The sequence below is a fragment of the Canis lupus genome, chromosome 29 (genome assembly GCF_011100685.1).
Source record: "Canis lupus familiaris isolate Mischka breed German Shepherd chromosome 29, alternate assembly UU_Cfam_GSD_1.0, whole genome shotgun sequence".
Taxonomy (NCBI): domain Eukaryota; kingdom Metazoa; phylum Chordata; class Mammalia; order Carnivora; family Canidae; genus Canis; species Canis lupus.
The window spans coordinates 405,730-431,395 of NC_049250.1; the positions used below are offsets into that span (position 1 = coordinate 405,730).

At 37.8% G+C, this 25,666-nt stretch overlaps 1 protein-coding gene across 1 annotated transcript in view; it reads right to left on the reverse strand.

The window, feature by feature from the left end:
* Nucleotides 1-25,666, reverse strand: part of PRKDC (protein kinase, DNA-activated, catalytic subunit) — a 217,830-nt gene that overhangs the window by 120,166 nt on the left and 71,998 nt on the right. The window contains 5 exon segments of the mRNA NM_001006651.2: nucleotides 1,519-1,726; nucleotides 11,232-11,359; nucleotides 15,031-15,198; nucleotides 16,236-16,340; nucleotides 16,720-16,905. Of these exon segments, the coding sequence (NP_001006652.2) occupies nucleotides 1,519-1,726; nucleotides 11,232-11,359; nucleotides 15,031-15,198; nucleotides 16,236-16,340; nucleotides 16,720-16,905 (795 nt within the window).

The following is a 25,666-nucleotide window of genomic DNA, read 5'->3' on the forward strand; positions in this document are numbered from 1 at the left end:
AAATTAAATGGGGGGTGGGGGGGTGGTGGACAAAGCTGTTGTACTCCCTGAATTCCACAGGCAAGAAACAGATTGATAAAAACTACTCAGCTGCAAATATATGCCATCCTTCAAGAAAAAAGAATGACTCTAAGAATGGAGTCTTGGTCTAGAGGGCAGAACACCAAGCACAAAGCATTATATTATCCAGGCAGAATCTGCCTGCCTGCACCTATGGAACACTGATTTCTTCCTTACCTCATTTTCTCTTTTTTAAAATAGGAATGACTATAATTGTCATCCTATGCCTGTTGAACCACTGTCTTTTGGAAACAAATTATTTGTTTTCTAGTTTCACAGGTCCACAAATGGAAAGAAATTTGCCCAAAGATGGATCATACCCAGAATCTTACCCATACGTGATTCATTACAGTTTGAATGATGAAAGCAAGGACTCTGAGCTGATGATACTCAGATTGAATTTTGACTTAAAGGTTGATGAGGTGATGTGTTTAGACTCTGGGAGATGTTAGGATGTGAAAAATGTATTTTGCGAGTGAGAACATTTGATGCAGGGAGACTATATTAAGCTGAATAACATCCCCTTACAAATACCCACGGTCCAATCACTGGAATCCTGAACGTTACCTTAGATGATAAAAAAGGATTATAAAGATAAAATCAAGTAAAGGATCTGGAATTAGCAGATGATCAAAGTGGGTCCTAATGCAATCATATATTTATAGGAGAGGCAAAGAGGGATTAGACAAAAGAAGAGGAGGCAATGTGACCACAGAAGCAAAGAGAGAAGTGACTTAGCCACAAGCCAAGGAATACAGGCTGTCACAAAAGCTGGAAGCGGCAAAGAAAGGCTTTATCCCTAGGGCCTCTATAGCCTTGCAACACCTTGACGAAAGCCCAAGGAAACTGATTTCTGATTTCTGCCTTACAGAACTAAGAGAGAATAAATCTCTGATGTTCTAAGCCACGTTGGTGGTAATTTGTTAAAACACCCTCAGGAAACTAATGGAGACTCCATGTAACTACAGATTGTTATCAAACTGTTGAGGTAATACTCCTTGAGCAACAATGATCCATTGCAGTTTTTTTTTAATTTTATTTAAATTCAATTAATTAACATATAATGTATTCTTGGTTTCAGAGGTAGAGGAAAGTGATTTATCAGTCTTATGTAATGTAATATCCAGTGCTCATTACATCACCCAGTTACCCCATCACCCCACTTCCTCCCCTCCAGCGACCCTCAGTTGCTTCCTATGATTCAGAGTCTTTTATGGTTTGTCTTTCTCTCTGATTTCATCTTGTTTTATTTTTTCCTCTCTTGCTCTATGATCCTCTGTTTTGTTTCTTAAATTCCACATATGAGTAAGATCATATAATTGTCTTTCTCTGATCAACTTATTTCACTTAGCATAATACCCTCTAGTTCCAACCACACATTGAAGTTTTTAAGGACATTGATCAAGGAGATTGGTCAATTCTCATTACCATTAAATTTAATAACAGATGTACAAATACCTTTGTAAATCTAGACTTCAACACATCAATGGTTTCCACCACAATTTTGCCAAAGAATTCTCTCAAAGCATTCAGGCCACAATGCCACAACAGAGTGAGAAGAGAGCGATCTACAAATGCTTGGCGAGTGACATTTGAAAGTAGGTCATCCCTCTTGAACATTCTGTATACACTTTCCAAAAGGGCTAATTGTGTGACACAAGAACTCCTAAGGAAAAAAAAAAGAATTATATGAACATGCCTGCTTTGAACAAATATTTTATGAGTGCCTACCCACATAACAAGCAAAATAAACACCAATGACTACAAATTTTAAAAGTAACTTTAAAGATCATATAAAAACCATGAAATACAAGTAGCATTTGTACATGAACCATATTATTGTACTCATCCCCAGAAATCTTCAAGCGCAATTTAGGCATTAAGGAGAATTGTTTTCATTACTTTTAAATCTGACCATTTTTAGAAAATAGCTGGAAGGCTTTCGGAGAGTCTCGGGCCTAAAGATGATCACAGATTCAGAATTTGATACTCATGAGTTATAAAAAATCTAGTCTCTTCCTAAAAACAAACAGCCATTCCTATTTCCTACAGAGATATATTCACCTGCCCCCCCCCCCTTTTTTTTTTTCACCTGGCCCTTTATATTCTCATCTGGAATATAAAATATTGTATGATCATCTATAAGATTTTCTCTGTAAGTCTATAAACCAAGAATACAGAGTTTGTTTCTTCACCTACAAAAATATGAGCTTAGGACTAAATGATCATTAAAATCCTTTTCCAGATCTAAAATCCTGATTCGTAGAAGGATGAACCAGGGCCAAAATGTTCAATTTAGAAGATAATTCAGTCAGAAAATTTTAAGACTCAGGACATTACTAGATGGTATATGGGCTTCTGTAATATTTACTTGGGCACCGCCTTTGATTTAAATTATTTTGAGGAGCTCTCTGACAGCACGGTAGAAACACAGCCCTAAAACACTTACAGAGAAAACTAAGGAGGAGAAGAAAAGAAAAAGAACAAAGTCTGATTATAAAAAATAAGACAGTAGTTTACTGAAAATAAATGCAAATGAGCTTTAACTATATGTTCTACTTCAATTATAATAAAAGAAATACAAATTAAAACAACACTTCGAAATTCTTTCCCACCTATAAAAAATGGGAAAAAATACAAGTGTTTGACACGATACTCTCTACTGGCAAAACTGACAAAATAGACACTCATTTACTGCCGAGGGATCAAATAATATCAACCCCCGAAAAAGGGATATAATGAAAGCTTGCAAAATTACAAATGCAAGGGGGAGAGCAAGATGGTGGAAGAGTAGGGATCCTCAACTCTCCTGGTCACACCAACTTACGTGGATAACTTTCAAAACATACTGAGCAACTACAAATTGAACCTGGGATTTAAATAGAGAAGAGCCAGAACGCCACAGAGAGAAAGGTTTTCTCCTTCTAACAAGAACCATCTAGGTGAAATTCATTTAGGTGGTGGCTAATATTCATGACCAAGGCCACTTACAGCCACTCTGCACTGAGCAAAATGACAAGAAGGAAGAATTCACCAAAAAAGAATCAGAAACAGCACTATCTACCACAGAGTTACAATTTGGATTAAAATTCAATGTCAGAAGACAGGGATGTCCATTCTCGCCACTGCTATTCCACACAGTACTAGAAGTCCTAGCCTCAGCAATCAGGCAACAAAAAGACATAAAAGGCATTCAAATTAGCAAAGAAGAAGTCAAACTCTCCCTCTTCGAACTCTCCCTCTTCGCCGATCACATGATACTCTACATAGAAAACCCAAAAGAATCCACCCCAAGATTGCTAGAACTCATACAGCAATTTGGTAGCGTGGCAGGATACAAAATCAATGCCCAGAAGTCAGTGGCATTTCTATACACTAACAATGAGACTGCAGAAAGAGAAATTAAGGAGTCAATCCCATTTATAATCACACCCAAAAGCATAAGATACCTAGGAATAAACCTAACCAAAGAGGTAAAGGATCTATACCCTCAAAACTATAGAACACTTCTGAAAGAAATTGAGGAAAACGCAAAGGAATAGAAAAATATTCCATGCTCATGGATTGGAAGAATTAATATTGTGAAAATGTCAATGCTAACCAGGGCAATTTACACGTTTAATGCAATCCCTATCAAAATACCATGGACTTTCTTCAAAGAGTTAGAATAAATTAAGATTTGTGTGGAATCAGAAAAGACCCCGAATAGCCAGGGGAATTTTAAAAAAGAAAACCATAGCTGGGGGCATCACAATGTCAGATTTCAGGTTGTACTACAAAGCTGTGGTCATCAAGACAGTGTGGTACTGGCACAAAAACAGACACATAGATCAATGCAACAGAATAGAGAACCCAGAAGTGGACCCTCAACTTTATGCTCAACTAATATTCGATAAAGGAGGAAAGACTATCCATTGGAAGAAAGACAGTCTCTTCAACATATGGTGCTGGGAAAATTGGACATCCACATGCAGAAGAATGAAACTAGACCACTCTCTTGCACCATACACAAAGATAAACTCAAAATGGATGAAAGATCTAAATGTGAGACAAGATTCCATCAAAATCCTAAAGGAGAACACAAGCAACCCTTTTTGAACTCAGCCACAGTAACTTCCTGCAAGATACATCCACAAAGGCAAAAGAAACAAAAGCAAAAATGAACTATTGGGACTTCATCAAGATAAGAAGTTTTGCACAGCAAAGGATACAGTCAACAAAACTAAAAAACAACCTACAAAATGGGAGAAGATATTTGCAAATGACATATCAGATAAATGGCTAGTTTCAAGATCTATAAAGAACTTATTAAACTCAACAGCAAAGAAACAAACAATCCAATCCTGAAATGGGCAAAAGACATGAACAGAAATCTCACAGAGGAAGACATAGACATGGCCAACAAACACATGAGAAAATGCTCCGCATCACTTGCCATCAGGGAAATACAAACCAAAACCACAATGAGATACCACCTCACACCAGTGAGAATGGGGAAAATTAACAAGGCAGGAAACCACAAATGTTGGAGAGGATGCGGAGAAAAAAGGGAACCCTCTTACACGGTTGGTGGGAATGTGAATCGGTGCAGCCACTCTGGAAAACTGCGTGGAGGTTCCTCAAGGAGTTAAAAATAGATCTGCCCTACGACCCAGCAATTGCACTGCTGGGGATTTACCCCAAAGATACAGATGCAATGAAACGCCGGGACACCTGCACCCCAATGTTTATAGCAGCAATGTCCACAATAGCCAAACTGTGGAAGGAGCCTCGGTGTCCTTCGAAAGATGAATGGATAAAGAAGATGTGGTTTATGTATACAATGGAATATTCCTCAGCCATTAGAAATGAGAAATACCCACCATTTGCTTCGACATGGAAGGAACTGCAGGGTATTATGCTGAGTGAAGTAAGTCAAATGGAGAAGGACAAACATTATATGGTCTCATTCATTTGGGGAATATAAATAATAGTGAAAGGGAATAATGGGGAAAGGAGGAAAAATAAGTGGGAAATATCAGAAAGGGAGACAGAACATGGAAGACTCCTAACTCTGGGAAACGAACTAGGGGTGGTGAAGGGGAGGTGGGCGGGGGTTGGGGGTGACTTGGTGGCGGCACTGAGGTGGGCACTTGACGGGATGAGCACTGGGTGTTATTCTGTATGTTGGCATGTTGAGCACCAATAAAAAATAAATTTATTACTAAAAAAAAAAGAGAGAGAGAAAAAAAAAAACCAGTGTCAGAAAGCCAATTCAGAAGCACAATTATAAAGCTACTGGTGGCTCTGGATAAAGGCATAAAGGATTCAAGGGACTTCAACTGCAGAATTTAGATCTAATCTGGCCAAAATTAAAAATCAATTAAATGAGATGAAATCCAAACTGGAGGTCCTAATGACGAGGGTTAATGAGATGGAAGAAAGAGTGAGTGACAAAGAAGACAAGTTGATGGCAAGGAAGGAAGGTGAGGAAAAAAGAGAAAAACAACTAAAAGACCATGAGGAAAGGTTAAGGGAAATAAATGACAGTCTCAGAAGGAAAAAAAAAAACTATGTATAATTGGGGTTCCAGAAAATGTGAACTGGGCAGAGGGCCAGAAAATGTATTTGAACAAAACATAGCTGAGAACTTCCCTAATTTGGGGAGGGAAACAGGAATTCAGATCCAGGAAATAGAGAGGTTCCCCCCCAAAATCAATAAAAACCATTAAACACCTTGATGTTTAACAGTGAAACTTGCAACTTCCAAAGATATAGAGAAAAAAAAAAAAACTTAGGGCAACAGGAAACAAGAGATTCCTAACTTATACAGGGAGAAATGTGAGATTAACAGCCGACCTATCCACAGAGACCTGCCAGGGCAGAAAGGGCTGGCAAATATATTCAGGGTCCCAAATGAGAAGAACATACAGCCAAGAATACTTTATCCAGCAAGTCTCTCATTTAGAATGGAAGGAGGGATAAAGAGCTTCCATATAGGCAGAAACAGGAAGAACATGTGACCACCAAACCAAATCTACACAAATATTAAGGGGGACCCCGTAAAAGAAAGAGGAAGCCCAAAAAATAAGCCACAAAAACAGGGACTGGGGATCCCTGGGTGGCTCAGCGGTTTAGCGCCTGCCTCTGGCCCAGGGCATGATTCTGGAGTCCCAGGATCGAGTCCCACATCAGATTGCCTTCATGGAGTCTACTTCTCCCTCTGCCTGTGTCTCTGCCTCTGTGTGTGTGTGTGTGTGTGTGTGTGTGTCTCATGAATAAATAAATAAATAAAAAATATATATAAAAAAACAGGGACTGAATAGGTATTATGATGACACTAAATGCCTATTTTCCAATATTTACTCTGAACATGAATGGGCTAAATGATCCCATCAAAGACGCAGGGTTTCAAACTGGATAAAAAAGCAAGACCCATCTATTTGCTGTCTACAAGAGACTCTTTAGACCTAAAGACACCTCCGGTCTGAAAATGAAAGGTGGAGAACCATTTACCATTCAAATGATCCTCAAAAGAAAGCTGGGTAGCAATCTTCATATTGGATAAATTAAAGTTTATCCCAAAGACTATATTAGGAGATGAAGAGGGACACTATATCATACTTAAAGGATCTATCCAACCAAAAGACCTAACAATCATGAATATTTATCTCCCTAATGTGGGAGCTGCCAAGTATATCAATTAATTAGTAACAAAGGTAAAGACATAAATAATTAATACACTAATAGGCGACTTCAACAAGGTGCTTTCTGCAAATGACAGATATTCTAAGCACAACCTCAACAAAGAAACAAGGGCTTTAAATGATACACTGGACCATTGGATTTCACAGATATATACAAAACTTTTCCATACAAACTCAATGAATACACATTCTTCTCAGGTGCACATGGAACTTTCTCTAGAATAGAACACATACTGGGTCACAAATCAGGTCTCAACCGAACCAAAGATTGGGATTGTCCCCTGCATATTTTCAGACCATAATGCTTTGAAACTAGAATTCAATCACAAGAAGAAATTTGGAAGAAATTCAAACATGTGGAGGTTAAAGAGCATCCTGCTGAAAGATGAAAGGTTCAACCAGGAAATTAGAGAAGAATTAAAAAGATTCCTCAAAGAGTTAAAAGTAGAACTACCCTATGACCCAGCAACTGTAGTGCTGGAGATTTACCCAAAGATACAGATGCAGTGAAATGGCAGGACACTTGCACCCCAAGGTTTATAGCAGCAACGGCCTCAATAGCCAAACTGTGGAAGGAGCCTTGGTGTCCATCGAAAGATGAATGGATAAAGAAGATGTGGTCTATGTATATATACAATGGAATATTCCTCAGCCATCAGAAAGGACAAATACCCACCATTTGCTTCGATGTGGATGGAACTGGAAGGTATTATACTGAGTGAAGTAAGTCAACTGGAGAAGGACAAACATTACATGGTCTCATTCATTTGGGGAATATAAAAAATAGTGAAAGGGATTATAGGGAAAAGGAGAGGAAATGAGTGGGAAAAATCAGGGTGACAAAACATGAGAGACTTCTAAATCTGGGAAACTAACAAGGGGTGGTGGAAGGGGAGGTGGGCGGAGGGATGGGGTGACTAGGTGATGGGCACTGAGGAGGGCACCTGACTGTATGAGCACTGGGTATTATGCTATAGTTGGCAAATCAAACTCCAATAAAAAATATACATATAAATAAAATTCAATACACACACACACACACACACAAATTACAAATGCATTTACGTTTGAATTATGTTTCGGAATCCACTCCAAAGATATATTGGCAAAATACAAAATGACATATACACACAACTATTCACTGTTATTTTTTTGTAGTAAAAAATTGAGCCCAAAAGTCTATCAATAGGGCTGCTTCAAAATACTATGCTACTTCTTCACAATCAATAACTTATTTATATTAGTTATATAGTTATTCAAATTAAAAAGGATTGAGAAAGATTTTGTACTGACATGGAGTGATCTGTAATAGATAGGTAGAAAAAAACGCAGGTGAATAGGAATAAGAGAGGGGACACAGACAGAAGAAAGACTCTTAAATAAACCTCAGTTATGACTTTTTTTTAAAAAGATTTTATTTCTTTGACAGAGAAAGAGCAAGAGAGAGAGAGTGCGCATGTGCATGTGTACATACAAGCAGGGGGAGGAGCAGCAGAGGGAGAGGGAGATTCAGACTCCCCATGAGCAGGGAGCCCAACATGGCGCTCGATCCCAGGACCCTGGTATCATGACCTGAAGCAAAGGCAGACACACAACCAACTGGGCCACCGGGCGAACTTACAGTTATGACTTTCAAATTATATAAATATTTTACATTTTCAAAAGAAAATTACATCGAAAGATAAAATATAAACAATTTTTAAAATTTCATAATTAGCTGAAATAAGCATACCTAATTGGCATAATAACCATATACTGAAAAATACCAGGTGATTTTAGTATACAAAATTTTTGTATCCTTAGAGAGTATATTTTCAGTAAGGTTTAATTAAAATGAAAATTTTAAACTGCACAAACACGAAGTCTTGCTTGCATTCTGACAGACTGCATTAAATTTACATATCAACTTTACCTGCCATGTCAACAATACCCAATCTTCAAATTCATGAACATGGAATGTTTCTCCATTTATTTAAATCTTTAATTTTTAAATTAATGTTTAATGTTTAAATACTTAAGTTTTTAATTTTCTTCAGCAATGAGCTGTAATTTTTATTGTACAAGTCTTATACTTCTTTTGTTAAATTTATTCCTGTTTTTTTCCTTTCTGATGCTATTATGAATGCAATTATATTCCTAAATATAGTTTTGAATGTTTTCTGCTCATTTATAGAAAGCAATGGATTTAACATTGATCCTATATCCTAAAATTTTTTATAATTGTTTATTAGTTCTAATAACTTTTTTGTAGATCTTTAGGATTTTCTACCTCATGCTATTCATGAATAAAGACAGCTTTATGGGGCTCCTAGGTGGCTCAGCGGTTTAGTGCCTGCCTTCGGCGCGATCCTGGGGTCCTGGGATCGAGTCCCACATAGGGCTCCCCATGGGGAGCCTGCTTCTCCCTTTGCATGTGTTTCTGTGTCTCTCATAAATAAATAAAATATTAAAAAAAAAAAAAAAGACAGCTTTAAGGCACCTGGATGGCTCAGTCAGCTGAGCTTCCAACTCTTGATTTCAGTAGGTGATGGTCTCAAGGGTCATGGGATTGAGCACAGTCGAGCGATGTACTCAGCTCACAGTCTACTTGGGCTTTTCTTCCTCTCCCTCTACACCTCATCCCCTATGAGTGCATGTGTTCTCTCTCTCTCTCTCTCTCTCTCTCTCTCCCTCTCTCTCTAAAAAGAGTTTTACTCCTTTTTCCAATTTAGTTACCTTTTATTTCTTTATCTTACCTGACTGCACTGGCTAGAATCTCAGTATCTTGTTGAATGAAAAGGGCGTACGCCCTTGCCTTGTTCCCAAACTTAGTAGAAAAGCACTGTCTTTTTTTTTTTTTTTTAATTTTATTTATTTATTCATGAAAGACACAGAGAGAGGCAGAGCCACAGGCAGAGGAAGAAGCAGGCTTCATGCAGGGAGCCCGACGCGGGACTCAATCCTGGGTCTCCAGGATCAGGCCCTGGGATGAAGGCAGCGCTAAACCCCTGAGCCACCTGGGCTGCTCTGACATTCAGTCTTTTACTATTAAATATTTTGTTGGCTATTGGTTTTTCATATGTGACCTTTTGTCCTTTTTATCATGAATGGATGTTGTCAAAAATTTATCTATATCTCCTGAAATGATAATGTGGTTTTGTCCTTTATTCTTTTAATATAGTATTTACTATTGATTCTTAGATATTAAACTAGTTTTGCATTCCTAGGGCAAATCCCAATTGGTTATTGTGTTTATATATATATGTATATATAAAATATATATTACATAAGTTATATATATTATATATCTATATTGTACATATTTATTATATTTATAAAAGGTAATATTTATATCATAGTCTATAATATTTATCTATTATACATATACCATATTGCTGGATTTTTTTCATTTGTTTTTACTGAAGTTCGATTTGCCAACATATAGTATAACCCCCAGAGTTTTTAAATATATTTTTGAAAACTTTTGTGTCTGTATTTATGAAGGATATTGGTTTATATGTTTCTTGTAATGTTTCTATCTGCCTTTGTTAACAGTGTGATAATAGCCTCACAGGATGAGTTTGGAAGTACTCTTTTCTCCTCTATTTTCTGAAGAAGTTATGAAATTAAATATATTTTATTATATATTATACGTAATTATATATATTAAATATACTCAGATTTACTATTTCATCTTGAGTCAGTTTGGTAATTTGTGACTTTTTAGGAATTTGTCCCCTTTAAGTTGCTGAATTTGTTGAATTTGTTGGCATGATATCATTCATAATATTTTCCCATAATCTTTTTAACTTCTGAGAGGTCAGTGGTAATGTTTCCCTCTTAATTCCTAATTTTCATGAACTGTAATTTCTCTTTTATTCCTAGTTTTTCAAGTTAACAGTGTCAATTTCATCTAACTTTTCGAAGAACCAATTTTGGTTTCACTGACTTTTTCCCACCATTTTTCTAATTTCAATTTCATTACTTTTCAATCTAATCTTTATTATTCCCTTCCTTCTGTTTGTTTTCAGTTCAGTTTTATTTTTCTTGATTTTAAGGCAGAGGTTTATAATATCGATTCAGGAGATTTCTTATTTTCTAATATAGGTATTAAAAGCTACAAATTCCTCTCAAAGTACTTACTTTAGTTGCATTATGCATTTGGATTTTTCTTAGTTTATTCTGATCTAGATGCCCAGTTACAGTCTTATTCTGTAGATTTGAGCATGTTTGAAACTTTCACAGTAAGTCTTTTTTTCTCCACCAAGAAAAACAAAATAAGGGCGGGGGGTGGGAGTGAATGGGTGACGGGCACTGGGGGTTATTCTGTATGTTAGTAAATTGAACACCAATAAAAAATAAATTAAAAAAATAAATAAATAAAATTCAGTTGTAACAGTGGACTGCAATTGCCACTCAACTTTTTTTGGAACAGAAAGGATAATTTCCTACAGAAATAAAATATGTATGGTTCCTGGTGTCCCCGACTAGAACAGAATGACTTACTTTCTGGCAATCTTTTTGAAAGTAGATTGAAATAATTCTTCCATAACATGCTGCTGTTCTCGACAGAGAATTTCTGTCATCAACTGCAACAATACAGGACTTTGAGATAATTCCAAAGCATCTAGAAACTGGAGAAAAAAATAATAATTTTCCTGAGTTTTTATTTTTGCTTTGCTCTTACTAGTACTAACAAAACAAAATTAAAACATCCGTCTCTACTCTCCCATTTTCCCTCTCTAATGTTTTGTTCCACTTTCTAGGAAATATCCTCAATTTTATTGTCTGTTTTGTGAAGTTTTTTAAAATTTTGCTTTTACATATTTAATTTCCAAGAGCATTTATTTGTTCTATTCATGGATATCATACCTTCTTCTCTCATCTCTGAAGTTACTCTTACAGTTTCTTTAATGTTCTCATCTCCCATTTCCCTTTATTGATTCAGTTCCCTGATTTCCTTCTTCCTGTTAGTTTACATCTTCTTAGGTTGGAAGCTTTCTTCAAATGTTCAGTGACTATACTTATATTTACATTAGCACATTTACATTAAGAGAAAGTACCAAAGATCTATGTACAATCTTTGTGGATGCTATAACCAGTTAGGTAACAGACTGCTTGGGAACAGGATACTCAGAAGGTACCTATATGATGGTGTCACCCCACCAATGACCTGCTGATTGCAGGAACCTACCATTCAAGACAGGAGACTGGCAAGTTAAAAGCAGCATGTATCCTGACCATTGAGAGTGGTACCACCAAGCTCTTTCCCCAGGATCTACACTCAGCATCTCAGCATCAAGCTACCATAGCTTTGTGTCTGTAAACATCTGTGCTTTATCTCAATTTATTCTGTGTACCTGTTAGCAAGATGTGTCCTTTGGCATCAAAAGTGCCTAAGAAAGGTGCTTTTGAGTCTGGGAATGCTGAAAAAAATTTCCATACAAATTAATGGTAACTGCTTCTTTGCTTTATGCCATTTTGGCTTACAAAAAGCCTACTTACAAAAAGTTCTACTTTTGGATAGCAGGGGAAACCTGTATATGTTGCTGAAAATAACAACAATCTAATATTATACAGGAGAAACCATCTACCACCTGGTGTAAGCCACTGATACTTTAGAGACCTTTGTATATTAAATAACATAGGTGATAATCACTACATGTTTCTCAAATAACCACTATTTAAATTTTAGAAACTGAACCATATTGGTAATATTCTATTTCTTAACTCATTTTGGCATTAATTTTCAAAATGTATACATTATGCATAGAATATTTCCCAGTATTTTTCTGAATAAAAGATTTCAACTTAAAATAGGAATAAGGAGGGGCAAGATGGCGGAAGAGTAGGGTCCCCAAATCACCTGTCTCCACCAAATTACCTAGAAAACCTTCAAATTATCCTGAAAAATCTATGAATTCGGCCTGAGAATTAAAGAGAGAACAGCTGGAATGCAACAGTGAGAAGAGTTCGAGCTTCTATCAAGGTAGGAAGACGGGGAAAAAGAAGTAAAGAAACAAAGGCCTCCAGGGAGGAGGGGCCCCGCGAGGAGCCGGGCTGAGGCCGGGGCGAGTGTCCCCAGGACAGGAGAGCCCCGTCCCGGAGGAGCAGGAGCTGCACCGACCTTCCCGGGGGAAAGGGGCTCGCAGGGAGGTGGAGCAGGACCCAGGAGGGCAAGGATGCCCTCGGGCTCCCGGGGACACTAACAGACACCTGCGCCCCGGGAGATGCGCGGAGCTCCCTAAGGGCTGCAGCGCGCACGGCGGGACCCAGAGCAGCTCGGGGGGGCTCGGGGGCGGCTCCGCGGAGGGGGCTGCGGGGCGGGAGCAGCTCCGGGGGGAGCAGCTCGGGGGGCTCGGGGGCGGCTCCGCGGAGGGGGCTGCGGGGGGGAGCAGCTCGGGGGGCTCGGGGGCGGCTCCGCGGAGGGGGCTGCGGGGCGGGAGCAGCTCCGGGGGAGCGGGCAGAGGAAGAGGCTCCGTGCAGAGAGGGCTGCGCGCTCCCCGAGCAGCTCGGAGGGTCTCGGGGCGGCGGCTCCGCGGAGGGGGCTGCGTGGCCGGGAGCTCGACTTTCTTCAGAGAGTTAGAACAAATTATTTTAAGATTTGTGTGGAATCAGAAAAGACCCCGAATAGCCAGGGGAATTTTAAAAAAGAAAACCATAGCTGGGGGCATCACAATGCCAGATTTCAGGTTGTACTACAAAGCTGTGGTCATCAAGACAGTGTGGTACTGGCACAAAAACAGACACATAGATCAGTGGAACAGAATAGAGAATCCAGAAGTGGACCCTCAACTCTATGGGCAACTAATATTCAATAAAGGAGGAAAGACTATCCAGTGGAAGAAAGACAGTCTCTTCAATAAATGGTGCTGGGAAAATTGGACATCCACATGCAGAAGAATGACACTAGACCACTCTCTTGCACCAGACACAAAGATAAACTCAAAATGGATGAAAGATCTAAATGTGAGACAAGATTCCATCAAAATCCTAGAGAAGAACACAGGCAACACCCTTTTTGAACTTGGACACAGTAACTTCTTGCAAGACACATCCACGAAGGCAAAAGAAACAAAAGCAAAAATGAACTATTGGGACTTCATCAAGATAAGAAGCTTTTGCACAGCAAAGGATACAGTCAACAAAACTCAAAGACAACCTACAGAATGGGAGAAGATATTTGCAAATGACATATCAGATAAGGGCTAGTTTCAAGATCTATAAAGAACTTATTAAACTCAACACCAAAGAAAGAAACAATCCAATCATGAAATGGGCAAAAGACATGAACAGAAATCTCACAGAGGAAGACATAGACATGGCCAACATGCATATGAGAAAATGCTCTGCATCACTAGCCATCAGGGAAATACAAATCAAAACCACAATGAGATACCACCTCACACCAGTGAGAATGGGGAAAATTAACAAGGCAGGAAACCACAAATGTTGGAGAGGATGCGGAGAAAAGGGAACCCTCTTGCACTGTTGGTGGGAATGTGAAATGGTGCAGCCACTCTGGAAAACTGTGTGGAGGTTCCTCAAAGAGTTAAAACTAGATCTGCCCTACGACCCAGCAATTGCACTGTTGGGGATTTACCCCAAAGATACAGATACAATGAAACGCCGGGACACCTGCACCCCGATGTTTATAGCAGCAATGGCCACAATAGCCAAACTGTGGAAGGAGCCTCGGTGTTCATCGAAAGATGAGTGGATAAAGATGTGGTCTATGTATACAATGGAATATTCCTCAGCTATTAGAAATGACAAATACCCACCATTTGCTTCAATGTGGATGGAACTGGAGGGTATTATGCTGAGTGAAGTAAGTCAATCAGAGAAGGACAAACATTGTATGTTCTCATTCATTTGGGGAATATAAATAATAGTGAAAGGGAATATAAGGGAAGGGAGAAGAAATGTGTGGGAAATATCAGAAAGGGAGACAGAACGTAAAGACTGCTAACTCTGGGAAACGAACTAGGGGAGGAGTGCGGGGGGTGAGAGTGAATGGGTGACGGGCACTGGGGGTTATTCTGTATGTTAGTAAATTGAACACCAATAAAAAATAAATTTAAATAAATAAATAAATAAATAAAATAAAAATAAAATAGGAATAAATTCCAAAGGATTTAGATATGCATCTGCATATCTACAGCTACCCAGCTTTCAAAATGAATTGAACTGAATTCTTAAAAGTTGCAAAAATTCACTGACTCTGAATATTTCACTTATTTTCATGAAGAAATGTAACAGAAAAACAATGTTTTAATTTCACTTGGTATTACTAAAAACTAACCTTTTTCATGCAGTCTACATAATTACTGTACCGCAGAGTTCCCACGGGAAATTCTTCAGACTTCATGGGGAAATTAGAAACAATAAGCTTTTCAAGAACATGCTCAAGGTCCTCAAGATTGCCTCCAGTAAGATTGGTGAAGAATGGAAGAAGAATTACAGCCTGACCCTGTGGGAGCAATGCAGACATATGAAATTGCACCAGTTGGGGCTTATAATCCCACAGGAAAAATAAAATACAGTTTTCTAATGGCTTTGCAAATAATACACTGTGTAGATTGAATGAATGACTTCAGAATACCTTCCAGATTACACTGAAAGCCAACCCAAACACAATGCTGTATCTCGGCTTCTACTGTAGAGGCCAGTGGGCCAACTCAGGGCTATTAATGTGTAATTAAATAGGACACTGTATGATGATGCTGTGTGATTTTTCCTTCTACAAATACAGACTCTAGTAGAGTGTGGAAGAGCATACTGAACAACCTATGGGATAATTTATAAATATTCCTTGCAGAATTAATACAGAACTTTATAACAAGTGTAAAAGAAACTAGGTGATATTTCCTATCTCCCTTGTGTGGCAAGAAAGTTCCCAAGCTCCCTCATACTGAGGAATGAGAAACTTGATTAACCACAGAACAGAAATTTTCAAAGAAATATCCTTATGATCTACTAAAAAGACGTCTTTCATTAAGGCTACGTTTTATTATAGCATAAAATCTAATTATTGTAAGATTTTAAAATTATAGTATTAAGTTCTTGACCTAAAAATTACCCAGATATATTTATTAATAGAAAAATGATTAATACTTTAAATTCTGTCATTCACGAATATAGCAATTCTCAAAAAAGCCAATTTGAACTACACATACACAAAGAGAAATACTAATTCTTCTAAGTATGGGAAATTCATTGTGATTATATTTATCTTTTAGAGAGACACACAAAAGTATGAGCAGATTAGATAACATGATGCCAAACGTCTCCTTCAAGAGTGGGAATGGCTGCATAGTTGAAACAGACACACCCATAGACAGGTGGCTATTGAAGCTGAGTGACAGGCACATAGGGGTTATTCTCTGCTTTTGAATATGTTTGAAATTTTCCATAATAAAAAAGAGAAAGCATCGTAAGTATGTAAAAATATAAAGTGGTAAAATAATTGAGAACGTAATCTGAAAAAAAATCTTTTTCACCACTTACCATTAAATGTAAACCCAAGTTTGAATCAGCAAGTAGACTAGTATATGTTGTAAAGACTTCAGGGAATGCACTATGATTTGTATTAAAAGATACAGATGAATCGATCTAAAGGAGGGGAAGTAAAAACATGATACATCTCTATATTATGCTTCTAATGTCCTTTAACACATTTTCCAAGATTGTAATTCCAGAAATAATCTACAAATTTGTTCTTGGGCTTCAACAATATTTTAACAATTCTTGTTCTGAAATATTTTAAATTGATCTGGTAGGACTTAAAAACACTAAAAAAGCAAAGTATAGGAAAGGATAATGAGTATAAGTCATAATAATGGAAAAAGTATAAAATGTAAGGTAATCAGCAACTTAATAAAAATATTTTTTACTGATCAAACCAATGAGTTCTTAAGAAATGTCCATTATATTTTTAAAGATAAAACTTACAGAGTCCAAAACAACTTCATTTTTAAGGTTCTCAAGATACCTGCAAAATTTTTGCTAATAAGGTCAGCACCGCCGTTTTACTTTCAGGAGCAGAATCCTTGGCCCACCATGAGTCCCACTTCTTCCAGTTGTGCAGAATTGTACTTGCAAGTTTCAGTCCTTGCTGTTTCCGGCTGGCTCGATCCCGGAAGCTCTGATCTAACATTCCATTCAAAATGGCACTCACCTGAAACAAGTGTATGGTACTTGAAAAATCCTCAATATCAAGACTGACAGATATATGACAAAATCTACTTTCAGTTTAAAGGTATTCTTGGAAAATAAAAATGCTATTTCTGTAATAGCTATTTATTTCACAACTCCACAAATATTTTTAAAGATTTTATTTGACACAGGAAGAGCGCATGAGAGAGAGAGAGAGAGAGAGAGAGAGCGTGCACACACGCACTTGCACACAAGCGGGGGTGGGGAGTGCAAAGGGACAGGAACAAGTAGACTCCCAGCTGAGCAAGGAGCCCAATGCCGAGCTCAATCCTAGGACCTCAGGATCATGACCTGAACCCAAGGCAGATGCTTAACCAAAGGAGGAGGAGAGGAGGAGGTTAAGGAGGAGGAGAGGATGCTACTCAGGTGTCCCTCACAACTCCTCAAATTTGAGAAGAGCAACTTAACAGCTAAATTTGCCCACAAAAGCATAAAGTGGTCTCTTTTATGAAATCGTATTTATCCTATTTCTTGTTTTCTTAGTTGGGGGCATTCTCAATAAGAGGAAGAATTAACACTCCTCTGTTACACATGCACATACACAGAAGCATATACATATGCTTGCACACACACATTTCCTGTCCTGCCACTTTTCCAATAGTTGACATCCTAACTTTGGTTAGATTAACATTCAATATTCTAATCATAATGACACAATCATTTTTACACAACATTTTGATCTCTCTTAAGTATTAACTTGCTTACTTTCTTTACTGCTTTCAATGTGCCTATCATTATTCATCATCAAACTCTCCCGAATCAATGAAATCTCAAGACATCTAAACATATCAGGAGGTCTATCAGCTCCATGTCAGTGGCAACATAGCTCCTACTCTGGAATGTCTGTGATCACTGCCCTCTGGGTGTAACTTCCAGGAGACTGGTCCCCTTCTCTGTTTGAGCCAACTTCCCAGATCCAACATCTTTCTCTTTCTTGGCTAAATGATTTGAGTGCAGAAGAGATAAGATTCCTTTGAGATCTGGCATATCTGAAACATCTGCATTCCACTCTCACACATGACTGATAGTCTGGCCAGATTCAGAACTCCAGGTTGGAATCTTCTTTGCTAAGTTGTGAAAGAAATTTGTCCTACAATCTTCCAGCATCCACTGTGTGGTTGCAAAGACAAACAGCATCTGATTTCTTGATCCTTTTAAATGGAATCCACTTGTCTCTCGCAGAAACTTTGGAATCTTTTCTCAGGGCAGCCCCGGTGGCGCAGCGGTTTGGTGCCGCCTGCAGCCTGAGGTGTGATCCTGGAGACCCGGGATCGAGTCCCACATCAGGCTCCCTGCATGGAGCCTGCTTCTCCCTCTGCCTCTCTCTCTGTCTCTATGAATGGATAAATAAAATCTTTAAAAAAAAAAAAAAAAAATAGAATCTTTTCTCATGGTGAAGCCCCTGGGGCTCTGAATTTTCAAGAAATTTGCTCCATGTAGAACTGCTTTCATACACTGTGCTGGATTTTCAATGACTCTTTCCCATCCAGAAGCTCGAGGCCTTTGTTTCTGGGACATTCTCTTGAGAGCCTGTCTTCTCTCTGGAGCAGAGGTCCTGGTGCTGAATCTTATCAGTGGATCCCACGTCTCCTCATGTTTTTCTCTACTAGTTTCTGTTTGTTTTACTTTATTTTCTGTGAGAATTCCTAAATTTATCTTTCAAACTCATTTCATTTTAATTTCTTATGCCCATGCTTAATTCCCAAAAGTTACTTTCTAACAGTGTTCTTTTCAGTAGCAATTTTTATTTCGTCAATACACTGACATCTCTCATCTCTCTGTGGTTCTTTTCTCTTTATATTTCCATCTCACTGAATAGTCACTGTGTCAAATGGTTTTTTATCTGCCTCTCTCTTTTAGAATCCATTTCCTCAATGCCTGGTGCTCCCTGGCTGTTGGCACACATTGAGGAACTGACTAAAAGTACTGTGCAACAGGCAGGCTCACTGGTAATGAGGATCAGTGTAGGTTGGTTGGGTAGTGATAACACTTAATCATTATTTTCCCTTAGACTTGTCAAAATATTCTGATATCCTGCCTGAGGGTATATATCTAATTGACCATATTCTGGGAGCCACACTGAGGGAAGAGAACTAAAAGCCTCCAAGTTTCAGAATTCAGAGAGGCTTTCATTTAACTTCCTTCTTTCTTTCTTTTTTTTTTAAGATTTTATTTATTTATTTATGAGAGAGATAGAGAGAGAGAGAGAGAGAGAGAGGCAGAGGGAGAAGCAGGCTCAGGGAGCCTGACACAGGGACTCTATCCCAGGTCTCCAGGATCACACCCCGGTGTGTGTTTAGAGCTGAAGGCTCTAAACCACTGGGCCACTGGGGCTGCCCTAACTTCCTTATTTCAAGAAGGTAATCCTACACCAAAAATATACAAAGGATCATAAAAGACCATTATGAACAATTATTCACCAACAAATCGGATAACCTAGAAGAAATGGATAAATACCTAAAGATAAACAACTTACCAGGATTGAATCTTGAGGAGATAATCTGAACAGACCAGTTAATAGTAAGGAGGCTGAATCAGTAATCAAAAACTTCTCAAAAAACAAAAGTCCATGACCAGACTGCTTCACTGGTGTATTCTACCACACATGTAAGGAAGAACTAAGACCAATCCTCAAATTATGCTAAACACCTAAAAGACAAGTAAATACTTCCATACTCATTCTATGAAGCCAGCAATAACCATGATACCAAAACCAAACAAGGAAACTATAAGAAAAGAAAATTACAGTAAACTATCCCTGATGAACACAGATGCAGAACTCAACAAAATATCAGCAAATCAAATTCAACAATACATTAAAAGGATCACATACCATGATCAAGTGAGTTTTATTTCAGGGATGCCAGGAGGGTTCAACATCTGCATGTCAATTATTGTGACACACCACATTAACAAAATAATGGATAAAAATCATATGATCATCTTAATAGATGCAGAAAAAACATTTGATAAAATTCAACAACGATTCATGATAAAAACTCAACAATTCAGGTACAGAGGGAACATACTTCAACATAATAAAAGCCATATATGATAAATGCACAGCTGACATCATTCTTGATAGTGAAAAACTGAAAGCTGTGTTCCCTACAATCAGAAACAAGGATGTCTACTCTTAGTACTTTTATTCACCATGGTATTAAAAGTCCTAGCCATAGCAATCAGACAAGAAAAATACAAGGCAACAAAAACAGAAAGGAAGAAGTAACACTGTTTGCAGATGGTATGATTTTATATACAGGAAACCCTAAAGACTCCACCAAAAAAAAAAAAAAAAAAACTGTGAAAACTAATCAACAAATTCAGTAAAGTTGCAGATACGAAATCAAGATGTAAAACTAGGTGTGTTTCTATATACTAATAACCAACTATCAGAAAGCAAAATTAAGAAAATAATCAAATTGCACCAAAATTATATCAAAAAGAATAAAACACCTAGGAATAAATTTGACCAAGGAGGTTAAAATGAAAGGAGGTATGATGAAAACTGAAAGACACTGATGAAAAAAATTGAAGATGCAAATACATGAAAGGATATTCCATGCTCATGGAATAGAATAATTCATATTGGTAAAATGTTATTATCCAAAGCAATCTACGGATTCAGTACAATCCCTACCAAAATTCCAATGGCATTTTTCACAGAAATGGAACAAACAATCCTAAAATTTGTATGGAATCACAAAAGACCCTGAATAACCAAAGCAATCTTTAGAAAGAACAACATTGGAAACATTATGCTTCCTGATTTCATATTATATCATGTCAAACTAATCAAAATAGTATAATATTCACATAAAAACAAATAGATCAATGGATAGAAAGCCCAAGTATAAAACATGCAAGGAGGGCAGCCCTGGTGGCTCAGCGGTTTAGCGCCACCTTCAGCGCAGGGTGTGATCCTGTAGACCCACAGGATCGAGTCCCACATCAGGCTCCCTACATGGAGCCTGCTTCTCCCTCTGCCTGTGTCTCTGCTTCTCTCTCTCTCATGAATAAATAAATAAAATATTAAAAAAAAAAAAAAACACATGCAAGGAGCCAAGAATATACAATGATGAAGGACAAATGAGCCAAAAATATACAATGGAGAAAGGATGGTCTCTTCAATAAATGGTAATGGGAAAATGGGACAACTACCTGTAAAAGAATGAAACTTGACACCTATTTTATGCCATACACAAAAACCAACTCAAAATGTGTTAAAGACTTGAACTTAAGACATGAAGCCATAAAATTCCTTAAGGAATAGGCTCCTTAACATTGGTCTTAACAATTATTTTTTTGGATCTGACACCAAAAGCACAGGAAATAACAACAAAAATAAACAAATAGAACTACATCAAATTAAAAATCTTCTGCACATCAAAAGAAATCATCAACAAAATGAAAAGGCAACCTACAAAATGGGAGAAACTATCTATAAACCATGTGTCTGATAAGGGGTTAATATCCAAAATATATGAAAGACTCAACAGCAAAATATCAAACAATCTAATTTAAAAAGGGGCAGAGGAACTGAGTAAGACATTTTTTAGACAGTCAAAAGGTATGTGAAAAGGTGCTCAATTAGTGAAATCATCAGGAAAATGCAAATCAAAACCATAATGAGATACCATCTCATACCTGTAAGAAACTAGTATCAAAAACAAGTGTTGGGGGATCCCTGGGTGGCTCAGTGGTTTAGCGCCTGCCTTCGGCATAGGGCATGATCCTGGAGTCCCAGGATGGAGTCCTGCATCGGGCTCCCTGCATGGAGCCTGCTTCTCCCTCTGCCTGTGTCTCTGCCTCTCTCTCTCTGTCTCTCATGAATAAATAAATAAAATCTTTAAAAAAAAAAAAAAAAGAAGTAGTAGTGTTGGTGAGGATGTGGAGAAAAGGGAACTCTTGTGCATTGTTGGTGTGAGTGCAAATTGGTACAGCCCTGTGGAATAAGTGTGGCAGTTCTCCAAAAATTAAAAACAGAAGTACCACATGGTCCAGCAATTCTACTTCTGGTATATATCTGAAGAAAAGGAAATAATTATCTAAAAAATGTATCTGCACCCCTATGTTCATTGCAACATTATATGCAAAGAAAGACATGGAAACAATTTGTGTCCATCAACAGATGAATGAATAAAGATGTGGTATATACATATACAATGAAATATTATTCAGAAGAAAATTTTGCCAATTGTCACAACATAGATTGGACTCTGACAACATTATGCTAAGTGAAATAGGTCCTACAGAGAAAGATAAACTGTATGAAAACACTTATATGTGGCATCTAAAGCCAAATTCACAGATACAGAGAGCAGACTGGTGCTTGCTAGAGGCCAGCCATAGGGAGTTGGACAAAATGAATCAAAGTAGTCAAAGGTACAACTTCCAATTATAAAATAATTCTGGACATGTAATGTACAACATAGTGACTAAATTTAAAATCTGTTTCATATATCTGAAAAGTGCTGGGACGCCTGGGTGGCTCAGTGGTTGAGTGTCTGCCTTAGGCTCAGGGTGAGATCCTAGAGTACCACATCGGGCTCCCTGCATGGAGCCTACTTTTCTCTCTGCCTGTGTCTCTGCCTCTCTCTCTCTCTCTCTCTGTCTCTCATGAATAAATAAATAAAATCCTTTTTTAAAAAAAGAAAAAGTGCTGAAGTATGTAAAATTTCTCATTGCAAGGAAAATATTTTATCTATTTAAGATGATGAGCATTAACTAAACATCCCAGTAATCATTCTGCAGGATTATCAACGTTGATTAAATCAAATCAGCATGTTGTACACCTAAAACTTATAAAATGCTATTTGTCAATTACATCTTCATAAATTTGGAAAAAAGAAAAAGGATATTCATTCATGTGAATGATTATAAAATAAACAAAATCAATAGTTTTCTCATATACCACATCCTTATAAAGAAAATATAAAGTGGGGGAGCACCTGGTTGGCTAGTCAGTTAAGCATCTGACTCGATTTCAGCTCAGATCATAATCTCAGGGTCATGATATTGAGACCCATGTCAGGTTCTGTGCTCAGCGGAGAGTTACCTCTCTCTACCTCCCTTTACCTCTCTCCTACTCATCTTCTCTCTCTCTCTCTCTCTCTCAAATTTAAAAATCTTTGGGGAAAAAAAATATAAAGGGAAAATATTCCATTTACATTTAAAACTAAATAGTATCCAGTATCTAGAAATGTTAAGAAACATGTAGTAACTAGATGAATAAAATGATAGCATTCTACATAATAGTATGACAAAGAAATTTGAGAATATGAATAAAGGTTTGAATAAATGGAGAGAGAACCTTAGAAAAACAGGCTTAAAAAAAAAAAAAAAGAAAAACAGGCTTATTTTTAAAAAAGAGGTTAATTTGGTTAAATTTACTCTACAGAGTGTATTATCATTCAAAATCCCTACATTTTGTGGGAAGGGTAATGAGGAACCTGACAAAACAATTCTAAAGTTCACTTTCAAGAATATGCAAGTATCGCTGGAAAAGTCTGAAAAACAAAAATACTAAGAAGGAATATTGCCTTACCAGATGATTAGTTGTACGTTAAAACTGCTGGAATTAAAACATCATGGTACTGGCTGAGAAACAGATGGTTAAGAAATTAAAATGTCCAACTTCAGATCCAAATATGTACAGGGATTTAGTATTCAAGAAAGTGAGAATCTTGAATCAGTGAGGAGAATATGTATTAGTGAATAAATGCCCAGTAAGTAGCCATTTGGGGAAAAAATGCCATTTCTCCAGTGCTCTTTGCATTATTTATATTTGTTAAAAAAAAAAGAACCTATGGGGGACACCTGGGTGGCTCAGTGGTTGAGTGTCTGCCTTAGGCTCAGGGTGAGGTCCAGTGGATCGAGTCCCGCATCAGGGCTCCCTGCATGGAGCCTGCTTCTCCCTCTGGCTGTGTCTCTGCCTCTCTCTCTGTGTGTCTTGAAAGAAAAAAAGGAGAGGAGGGGGGGAGGGGAGGGGAGGGGAGGGGAGGAAGAAAAGAAAGAAAAGAAAAGAAAAGAAAAGAAAAGAAAAGAAAAGAAAAGAAAAGAAAAGAAAAGAAAAGAAAAGAAAAGAAAAGAGAGAAAGAAAGAAAGAACCTATAGAAGTAACAGAAAAAAGATGGGCAGATTTTAAAGATAATAATTGGGTTGGAGAAGGCCTTTCTAAATATGACATAAAAGACGGGAATGACAGTAAAGAAGATTAATAAATTTAATAAATACTTCTGTATAAAATAAACACTCCAAGTGAGACTGAAAGACAAATGGCCAGTAGGAAAAAGTACTTTTTGCATACATGACAGATGTCTACTATTCCTAATATACAAAAATCTGTTAAAAATTATTAAGAAATTCCATCCCAATAGAATAATGGGCAAAATACAAAAATACAGCAACACACCAGAAACATTTTGGTTGTTCAAAAATACTAGTGGGACGGGATCCCTGGGTGGTGCAGCGGTTTAGCGCCTGCCTTTGGCCCAGGGCGCGATCCTGGAGACTGGTGATCGAATCCCATATCGGGCTCCTGGTGCATGGAGCCTGCTTCTCCCTCTGCCTGTGTCTCTGCACCTCTCTCTTTCTCTCTCTCTGTGTGACTATCATAAATAAATAAAAATTAAAAAAAAAATACTAGTGGGAGACTAAAGTCAGAAGAGTGCAAGAACTGCATTAAATCTGAAAGAGTAAAGTACAAAACAGAGTTCTCACCTGTGGAATAATAAAATGGTTTTGCATGGTATAAAGTATTTCAAACTTTACTTAATACTGGTGTTATATACAGAACATGCCTCTAATCTTGACTAAAGATCTGAGAAAGAAAGAAAGAGAGAGAAGGGAGAGGGGAGGAGAGGGAAGGGGAGGGGGAAAGAAAAAGAAAAGAAAATACCAAAAAAGTCTGCCTAGGCTCCCTCAAGTCTGCCTAGAGTGCCCTGGTACAGAGATACTTATCCCTTGCAGAGATCTGGCTGCCCCCAGTGTCCTCAAGTGCAAAAAGATCAGTCCCTTGAGGACAAGGTAAGGCCAGGTGACCAGGCAGGGGACAGCTAACATTTAAACGGTCCCTCTCTTTTCAGCCTCTCCTTTGCATTCTGCTCCCAGTATTCCATCAGCAGACACCAGAAGGTCTGGGTTCTGCAGCATGAAGCAACTGCCCATCTCCCCACCACTATGGTACACTGCAGTTTTCTTGGACTCTAAAGTCTGTTACAACTTCTCCTTTTGCTTTCTAGCTTCCAAAATGTCACTCGTCTCTCATCTTTTAACGTGTCCTTTTAGCATTGTGCTCTAAAAAACAAAATGAAACAAAAAAGCCCCATTTCTGACATTTTACAGGGAACTGAGGATTAAGTAGAGGTAAATATGTATGGCTTTTCTTCATTACCTTCACCAGAAGTTTAAATAGCTTCAGAGATCAAAATGTTCTATTTCCTGGGTGTCACAGGTCTACTAAAAGTTCATTTCTAACTTTAAATCCAAATATCTAGTACAACCTGCTACAAAATACTCCCCCCCACAAGACAACAAGCACTTTTTGGAGTAAAAGCTTAAGTCAGTAGGAAATTATGCATTCTCCCTTAAAATGGTCATTCCTAATAGTTCCAGTTCCTGACTGTCTATGGACTGGGTTAATTTCAAACTTTTACAAGTGTAGCAAACCCAAGTCAACTATCTATTAAATACTGAGCTCCAAGGTTCAATGTGAGGAGGCA